The following is a 10,088-nucleotide window of genomic DNA, read 5'->3' as shown; positions in this document are numbered from 1 at the left end:
CATGTAATATTACGTAGCCGCTATTTTAAAATGCATTCATTCAAAAAAATGTATCGGTTTGTGTTTCAACAGAATAAAGTGCAAATTTACAAGAATCTATTGCTATAATTGTCATCCGGCGTTTATACTTCATTTGCAGTTTATTATATTGACACAAGCAAGGTTAAAATTGTACAAAATTTATTGTAAAATATATTATTAAATATATACAAACTGCCACAAAAATGATTTTTATTTCAAACTCCTTAATATATGTATAGATGTACAGGTTTTAGTATTTGACCGATTTTTATACAAGTGCCTACAAGATAGGATCGAGTAGGTACTTACCTAATAAAATTTGCGTCTGTAGACTGTATAGCTAAGGTAAAAAGTGAAGAAAAGATTGAAATCTGCCCGTTTAAAGTGGGTCAAAATCGACTCCATGAAGTCGGTTACATACAAACATACAGGTGAAGCTAATACCTATTATAAGCGGTACCTATTTATAATATTAGTATATATTTCCCATGTAAGGTACATAACGCAAAGTTTGCGACTTTTTGAAATTATGTATCTACAGAAGGCGGAAGTGGCACCAATGACCAAGTCAGTTTTTCTGAATTAATTATATCACGTAGGTTAGTGCAGATAGTCATTGAACTTCACCTGTCACTACAAAGTAAATGAGCGATTATTTTAATTTGTTGGGTTTCACTTTGGTTTATATTTCTAATAATTTACCTGAGTCTGACTCACGTTATATAATAATTATAGACAAATTGGTTTTATGGTAGATAACTAGATAGTATATACCACACGAGTTTATAAATAATTTAAGAGTACAGATACAAAGTTCCTTATGAATGCAAAATGTGGTGGATACCAAAGATCTTGAATATCAGCGAAATTTTTAGTTATTCCGTAGAATATAGGTACAGAAAACCGAAGTGTTAACCACTATTAAGTATGTATTAAGTCAAATAAGCAATTATTGCGTTAAATACAAACATCTTTGAATCAAGGAACTTAATATTATTATTATGAACGATAAAGCAGATTCATTCCAATAACATTTTAATCCCTTCATTGTGTGTTTGCCAAGTAGGTACCTACCTAAATCTCGCAGTGCAGCTTTGTGACGTACCTAGGTAGAAGTTGTGTACGTAGGTGGTACGTAGTATATTACACATTATTAGTCAGTGGTAGTCGGTAGAAGTGAAGCTTCGAGCGAGTGAATGCTAGGAATGCTATCAAACGACTTATCCATACAGAGAATTGCAAATAGAACATTGTTAATATCCGCTTGGTGATTCCATACTATGAGCCACGCTGCACGCAAAGTGTGCATTATTATTGATAATGTGAATATAACGCGCGCACTTGCAACGTTGTTGATCCCTGCAAGTTGTGAAGTAGTAGTGCCTATGGGAATCCCCTTTTATTATTGTGCCCTGAGTTACTTTGGCGAGTTACTTGGGACGTGTTAAATATTGCTAGATTTTTAAATTGATGCACATAAGTCTTTTGGAAATGCAATACTGCATTAGTTACGAAGAACAAACTTTCTGTACCTAAGTAAGTAAGTACTTACAAATTTCAATTATGATTTTATCAATTAAATTAGATAACAAGAATAGAAAATGCACTACAAAATGTATTAAACTTTTCTAAACATTTACAGGCGAGTCTACACAGAGCAAGAATACTCGTGAAGAACGCATGTTATTAATATGTAATTCATTTATTGCATTTAAAACAAAAACATAATTGTATAGTGTGCATAATATAATAAAACACAATTAGGTATTAGGTAGGTATAATATGGCTTTGTGATGTGTCATTGTGTTTTGGGTTGTATTCTCATTTAGAATTCAATTTTGTTTGTTTAATTTTTATAAGACACAATTAATTATATATCTTAGGAAAATACGGACTGGATTGAGAAATCTTATTTTATGGAGTTGGTCTCTGCAAGCTACATAGTATACATTATACATAGCTAAATGATATTTTTTATTAATAATTGGTATACCTACCTACGTATCATTTGATTTAAATTGAAGACCTATACGTGTACTGAGTACTGACAATTAAGATACTAGGAAATTAAATTGTTCATTCGTACCTGTAGATATGCTTACGTAATGATTATACATAAGTATATACTAACTGCAACGTTATTTTTCCACTGAATAATAATATTATATAATGTTCACTCCTAAAATTTATTACAATTAAAATTTTCCTCGCCTGCGCTCTCAATATATATCCACACTATTTGTTTAAAAAAATCACTTTTTTGTATTGAGATGAACGATATCTGTCCGCATATTTGACGTTGAAGGCCTCCCGACCTACAATCAAAAAGAAAAATATATTTTTTCTCGCATTTTTAGTTTCGCAGTGAGAAATAAAGGTCACTACATGGATTTTGGTCTAAGCTCAGTTTGGTTATAAGATCGGATAACTACCAACAACCCGCAGTTGTATCCGAACGCCGCAGTACGATGGAGTCAGGACAGAAGACCAAATTGTTACAAGTGTATCCAAACACGCTGGATAAGGTCCGCAAGGAGATTAACTTGGGCAAACCGGGTGAAATGGAGCAGGCGGTAAAGCTGGTCAAGGAGTGGATTCAGCAGCAGCCGCATTTCAAGAAAAAGGATTTCAGTAAGTTTTGTTTGTACCTTATCAGTCTAAATAATTCGTCTCTCTTCAGCCTTTCTCCGTCCATTGCTGGACATAGGCCTCTCTAAGGCACGCCATAGAGCTCATGCTTCAGCTTTTTGCTATATTTAGTAAATACCAGCAACCCAGCGTATATCGTCGCTCTACCTTGCTACAAATAAGTAATTCCTAATGCAATTTTAGGTACCACCAAGCATAGGTACTTGCAGTAGGTACTTTATAGGTTTTCAATTGAGATTATTATAACCGTAATTAAACTATAATTTCTCCCTATTTTTGCAGTTAATGAAAACAATTGACTAATTTAGGTAGGTACTAGTGAAACAATTAGGACCTTCTCATTTTCGAAATCGGAAAAAATCGAAATCAATAACAAATTGACAAGGATTGTTAATTAATTAGTTGTATACTCGTTAACTATCCGGTTTTTAACAAGATTTATCTTATTCAGATTCTAAAGTAAACGAGAATTTCTTCATAAATATTCAAATGATAGATTCGTCGAATAACCGGTGATACCTAATATATATTAATTACTTTAATACGTAGGTTCCTACGCGTATTACGGCCTTCGAGTAAAATTTTATTTCTAACTAGCTGTGCTCTACGGTTTTACCAGCAGTGATCGACTCCTGGTGGTCATTAGCGTGATGATATACAATAGCCTTCCTCGATAAACGAACTTTCTAACACCAAAAGAATTTTTCAAATTGGATCAGTAGTTCCCGAGATTAGCGCGTTCAAACAAACAAACAAACTCTTCAGCTTTATAATATTATAGTACCTATAGATTATCACAGAATTATTCCGAACTAGCTTGATGAGTTAACCAGTTCAATTCAAGCGATTATAGTAATAATCTTGTTTATTTTTATTTTTGTTGTCGTTGGGAATGGGAATCAGATGTTTTCCGATCAAAAGTTGTTAATTACCACTCTCCACTCTCCTAAATTTCCAAACTCAAAAATCATAAAATCACTCCATTGCGACATGACAGGAAGACAAACAGACAGACACACTTTTGCGTTTATTATATCAGGGTGTCCCGCTAATAAAACAAAACTATGATAATATGAGGTATCCCGTATAAATGAAATGCTCAATGGAAATTGGAACTTATACTTTTGCAAAAGCTGATGCCAGCGAGATGCTATACTTAGATGTAAATGTACATATCAAAATGTAAATCGTGTTAACGTAATCATTAGGTAAGCTAAACAAAAGGCAAGTTCCTTTGACAATAAATGCGGGTCACCCTATAATATATGATTTAACGTACATTTAATGACTTTATTCAATTATTTTTTATAAACCCCGTTGACCCGTTGTTGGAATTGGTGGTTATCGAGATGATAATAATATTAATCACTAGCTTCCGCCCGCGACTCCGTCCGCGCGGAAAAATTAAGATTTATTTTTTTCTACGTATTTTTCCGGGATAAAAAGTATCCTATTTTATGCCCAGGATAATAAGGTATAATTATACCAAGTTTCATCGAAATCGAACCGTTAGTTTTCACGTGATGCCTTCACATACAGACAGACAGACAGACAGACAGACAAAAAATTTTTTAATCACATATTTGGGTTTGGTATCGATCCAGTAACACCCCCTGCTATTTATTTTTTCAATATTTTCAATGTACAGAATTGACCCTTCTACAGATTTATTATAAGTATGTATATAAGTATGTAAGTAGTGATTTACAAGTTGGTGAAAGGACTAACTAACAAAGTATTAACTAACTACTTAACATATTAGAATATTAAAAAGTCAAAAAATCAATGCATCACACCATTCTTAACGAAATGGTTAGGTAGTCAAAAAAAAAACAAAATTAAATAGATAAATATAGTAGTTATGTACCTACCGGAAAAGATTATATTATGCCTATCATTGTAAGATAAAAATGCAAAATTAAACTACGGAATATTTGCATTTCGATCGAGGAAACAAAGCTGGAAATATTATATAAAAGTATTTAACTAGTTTTATGCGTTTAATTAATTACAAATTACAATAAATCTGCAATAAATACATCATTATTATGTAGGCCGTAGCTACTAGCTGATTGTATTATGGTTATAAAATCGAATCGAATTTAACACGTGATTATTACAATAATCTCTGACTAATAAAAAAGTGGTCGGAGATGTATGATTGACCTGAGCAGCTCAGGTAATTTTTTTCTTTGTCACATTCCATAATACATACCTACCATTGGCTTAAGTATTATACTATAGATCACAGAAAAATAATACTAGATATTCATATTTTATCGATTGTGTTTGCTTCTACAGCCGACACATACATCGAAGCGAACATAGTAGCGAGCAAGGGGTCCATCGAACGCGCCAAGAGAGTCATCGACAAGGCCTGCACTATGAGAACATTATGGCCACATTTCTTCAATTTAAAAGACATTAGAACAGATTATGCTGAAATACATGATATTGGGTAAGTTTAAAGTTGACAGAAAAAAAAATGGTTCGTTGCACGAGTAGTTACCTAAAGGAGTAGATATCCTAGGTAGTAGGTACTAATATTATAGGTAAATGCCAAAAATTGTATGTTTGTTTGCTGAACCGATTTTCATTAAATTTGGCACACACATAGATGGATTAACACATAGGCTATAGGTATATATTATAATAACGCTACGAAATTTTAGCGTAGCAATGCGGGTAAAACCGCGATTTAAGATACCTACCTATATCTTTTTTTTTTGTAAGTCTTGCACATTATAATTTGTACATATTATAATATCTTTACAAGGTTACTCAATAATTTTTACAAAAATATTTATATTTCGCTAATAATAATATTTAAATTATACGAAAAGATAATAATTATAAGCATATTTTATTCGTACTTTTTATATAAAAATACCTCTATAATCCTAAAAACATTTCTCTGAGCAACGTATTACGTAGCAACCTTGAATAATCTTATGATTTTATTTTGATCAACTCCCATATAAGTACTTAGGTATTGTAAAATATATATTGCCAATATATTTTTAATTCCACAATCTAATCCAGCTGCAATGAAGGTACAAATTGTTGTAAATTTAAAATGATTGTACCTCGTATCTAATGAACCGCACATGCCAGTTGCAGTATTATAATAATATTATCTTTGATCAAACTTATTAATTGCTCTAACCACATAGTTACCGTGTACTTACAAAGTTGAAAAAATATACGTTACCTACCTAAGCTTCGTTTATTGTTTATTCGTGCAATATATTGTGTGAGCGTCATTACAAATATTATAAATTCCAAAACCGTGAAACGTGACGATGTTTTTGGTTTTTCATAAAAAATCTACTGAATTTATTGAGCTCTAATTTAAAATTCAGATTTATAACATATAACTTTTCCTAACTCCTATTCCTGTAACAACAAAAAAATCAAACTAGACTATACAAAAAATAACAATAAACTTAATGTTAGTTAGGTCTAACAATGAAAATTTGCAGGTCTCTTGCCATCATGCCAGTTCTCACCAAGGAACACCACAGGATCGTGTACATCTCCTTTAACAAACCAATAACCAAATCATCTCAAATAATGCAACATTACAAATTTGGATGTTGTGTAAGTATGAGTATAAAACTTTAAAAATAGCTAGGTTAAGATTAGATATGGAAGATGAATATTGCGAGAAACACGGGTTTTAATAGGTACTGTGCAAAAAGTATTAGTAGGTAGGTTATAGGGATCTTTAATGGTCATGAGAGCTTTGTGTTATGGGTATTACTAAAACTAAACATACCCAACCATAAAATATAGTATTGGAACATAAAATTGAGATCATTATGACTTGTAGCAAAAAACCGAATGTCTTCTAGCCTCTACCCAGCTGCATCTCTTTTTACAAAATATTTACTACTAGGTTTCCGCCCGCGGCTTCGCCCGCGCAGTCAAAGAAAAACCCGAATAGTTCCCGCTCCCGTGGGATTTCCGGGATTGCGTCATTTTCCCGGGATAAAAAGTAGCCTATGTCCTTTCTCGGGTATCAGAATATCTCCATACCAAATTTCATGACAATTGGTTCAGTAGTTTAGGCGTGATTGAGTAACAGACAGACAGACAGACAGAGTTACTTTCGCATTTATAATATTAGTATGGATATGGACAGACATATCTATAGGTGAAAGGAACACTAACGAAATCGTATCATCCCTTTAGGACACCGAATGTCACATAAACATCACCAATTATAATTATTCTACGAATAACATACCCAAGTCTATTTAATTACTCGCATACTTATAAGTAACTTGCACACATACATGTCTATAAAATGATTAACCAGCTGCAATACTAGAAAAACTGTGTATAGGTAGTTAATAATTCTATATAGATAAGAGATAAGTAATAAAAAATGAAACAAATAAAATAACATAATTTGGTTTTAAATATTCTCTTGCGCATTTATAATTATTTTTTTTGTTATGTTCAAAACTAAGTACTAAGTGCAAATTGAATTCAAAATAATCATAAACGAGTTCATTAACATAGTTAAATAAAATCATTTTTTTTTTCAGATAGTGGATTCCTTACGAAGATTTGATGTTGTTGGCAATATTCAATACATCCTGGACATGAGACAGGCCAATATGGCAGATTTTTTAACTTCCTTTAATTTAATGGAATTTCGACAAGCGTATTCTATTTTTATTGTGAGTTAATTGCCTTTATTAAAAACAACTTGCATTGTACAATACTGTTTTAATGATTATATCAAAGCAGTATTCTACAATGCACTATGTTTATTATTATTTAATTTGTATTATCATTTACCTCAAGTTGAAATGAAAAACTAGTTGTACAACTTACAAGATGTATAAAGTTGTTGATATTGTTCTACTTGTAACTATACAAAATACCTATACATTCGCTTTATTTTCAGGATTGTTACAGCTTCCGAATAAAAGGTATTCACGTTATTTCACCTTCGAAACTAGTGGAGAGCTTTATTGGAATTTTGAAGCAAATATTAAAGCCCAAGTTGATATCTCGTCTGCACCACTATCCCGACAGTGACGCGCTGGTCAAGATCCTGGGCAAGGAATACCTGCCTTCAGATGCCGGCGGAGATCAGAAATCTGCTAAAGAAATCCAAGGTAGGTAACTATTATTTTAACAATGATTGACATGGGTATATGCAGGTTACAGTGTTGCGACTTTATAGCCGTAGTGGAAAACATTATTAACGAGTACCTAGGTAATTAACATGATCTTTTGTAAGCAAGACCTAAGAGTGCAAGTAAATTACCAACATGCACTTTAATCTTTATGCATAATCACCTAATCAATTTTCAAAATAGCGGAAAACAGTCATGTACCTACTTAGTTTTTACTTATTTAGTTTACAATTTAAGTTTTTAAAAGTGATTTCTGATGTTAATTTTGTATGTGATAATTTAAATTTCTTTTAGATACGTAGAAGGAACAATCAAAAGTTTTAACCTCCACCTCTCATAGCTTAATACCGCCCATTGGCCTAATGGCCACGTGTTAAAAATATTATGGCCCTTCATTCAATTCGGTCTAAACTAAAAATAATTGTCTGTCTGGCAAGACAATGAAGGTTAATTAATGACCCACACTTCCGTATAAAATAATCGGTGATAAATATTAGAAAATATAGTTAATAAATATTTAAATATCTATAAGCATTATGCACCCCACAACGGGACACGACTTGAACAAGACTCAAACGTACCTAATTCTAATCTTCAAATGTGAAACTTACGTATTCTTTAATATCAAAGTTTGAAGCTAATTATCATTTTTAATTAGGTATGTAAACGTATTTTTTTTTCCAAATCGCCTTCTTTATAAAATTTTATTAAAACTTTGTACTTGGTATATGACGTACCTTCAGGCGTACCTGCTTCCATAATTATTTTTTGTAATACAAATTAGTCTCATTAAATTATTTTGTTTTATAGAGGATTGGATTGAGGCATTGAGTTCTAAGGACAACATGGAATATTTGCGTGACATTAACGAAGGAGGAACCGATGAAAACCTGCGGCAAAAGTCCAGCTTCAATGAGGACTACGCGGGAATGCCCGGCAGTTTTCGACTACTGAGTGTTGATTAGATTTCCTTACAGTACCTACATCCTGCAATTTAATAAAATTGTACAATAATGTTTTTGTGTTTACGTGTTTTTGTTCGCGGTAAATGTGATTTAGCTTTTAATAAAGTGTGTAATTTATTATAACATGTTTTTTATTTTACATCCTTGGCGGTGACATCGTTGTTTTTTGCAGTCATTAGGATGACGTTCATATTATTATATTTAATACTTTATTAATGTACTTACTTAATTATTGTAGTCGTTTGAACATGTGAACATTAATTTAAAATACAACATATTATAAACAAAATTAAGATGGCTGTTTTGTTATATAATATCATAATATTTTTATTAGGTACGCACATTATTTCCTTCATCAATTGAATATTTCTGAATCAAATGGACTGTTGTGTTTGATGGAATTTTCAATAACTTGCCTTATATTTACTATGAAATAAATAATAGCCAATAGGTAGGTAACTCAGGTGACCGCCTTCTTGGTACAGTGGTTGACGCGTGAGCGTAACACCGAGAGGTCCTGGGTTCGATTCCCGGTGGAGACGAAGAAAAAAAATTATCGGTCTGGCGGGACACAGAAGGCTGATCACCTACTTGTCCCTAAAGAAAATCGATCAGTGAAACATATGTATAATGAATGCATCTGCCCCTTACCCCATTAGGGGACATGGGACCTCACTTCTTATGCGTGGCATATAGAAATCTCAATGTACACAAGTCACAAAGCCACGTGCCACGAGTATCAGCTAGTAGACAGTATAGTGCATATAAAAATTTATGCATATGTTTTCACAATGACACAAATTACATACGATATTTTTTTATAACTATATAATAACTACGAAGAAAGAATAAATAGGGAAAGGGGGCATGACGGGTTCGCAAGGTAACACGGGGTGCCGTAATAAACGAGGAACACGTCATTCGACCAAAGGTCACTGCGAGAACGAGAAATTATGTATTGAGCATTTCAGAGTAAAATCTTTGATTATATCATAAAAATCATAAAAAAAATATTGCACAGACAATAACGATGTGCGTTGATACTAATTCTGTTCTTTTTTTAATACTACATTAAAATATAAAAAAATGTAACAGAATTAGGTTATATTCATACTAGGTATATACTCATATATATATATAGTATTGATACTAGGTTTCCGCCCGCGCAGTCGAAGAAAAACCCGCATAGTACCCGTTCCCGTGGGATTTCCGGGATTGCGTCATTTTCCCGGGATAAAAAGTAGCCTATGTCCTTTCTCGAGTATCAAAATATCTCCATACCAAATTTCTTGAAAATTGG

At 32.5% G+C, this 10,088-nt stretch overlaps 1 protein-coding gene across 1 annotated transcript; it reads left to right on the top strand.

Moving 5' to 3' along the window:
• The first annotated feature begins 1,381 nt into the window (after positions 1–1,381).
• On the top strand, positions 1,382–8,911 carry LOC123698496. Its single transcript, XM_045645142.1, has 7 exons — positions 1,382–1,557; positions 2,379–2,652; positions 4,972–5,128; positions 6,153–6,270; positions 7,224–7,358; positions 7,589–7,802; positions 8,634–8,911. Exons 2-7 carry the CDS (start codon positions 2,490–2,492, stop codon positions 8,786–8,788), a joined length of 942 nt encoding a protein of 313 aa, XP_045501098.1. The 5' UTR covers positions 1,382–1,557; positions 2,379–2,489; the 3' UTR covers positions 8,789–8,911.
• The last annotated feature ends 1,177 nt before the right edge of the window (positions 8,912–10,088 follow it).

Source organism: Colias croceus, chromosome 16 (assembly GCF_905220415.1).
Source record: "Colias croceus chromosome 16, ilColCroc2.1".
NCBI classification, from domain to species: Eukaryota; Metazoa; Arthropoda; class Insecta; order Lepidoptera; family Pieridae; genus Colias; species Colias croceus.
The sequence above is the reverse complement of the archived record's forward strand: the minus strand, read 5'-3'. Positions and strand labels throughout refer to the sequence as shown.

Coding starts and splice junctions, on each gene's coding strand:
- LOC123698496 (XM_045645142.1), top strand. CDS start 2,490: ATGGAGTCAGGACAGAAGACCAAATTGTTACAAGTGTATCCAAACACG. Junction 6,271..7,223: donor ATTACAAATTTGGATGTTGT/GTAAGTATGAGT, acceptor TTTTTTTTTCAG/ATAGTGGATTCCTTACGAAG. Junction 7,359..7,588: donor AAGCGTATTCTATTTTTATT/GTGAGTTAATTG, acceptor CTTTATTTTCAG/GATTGTTACAGCTTCCGAAT.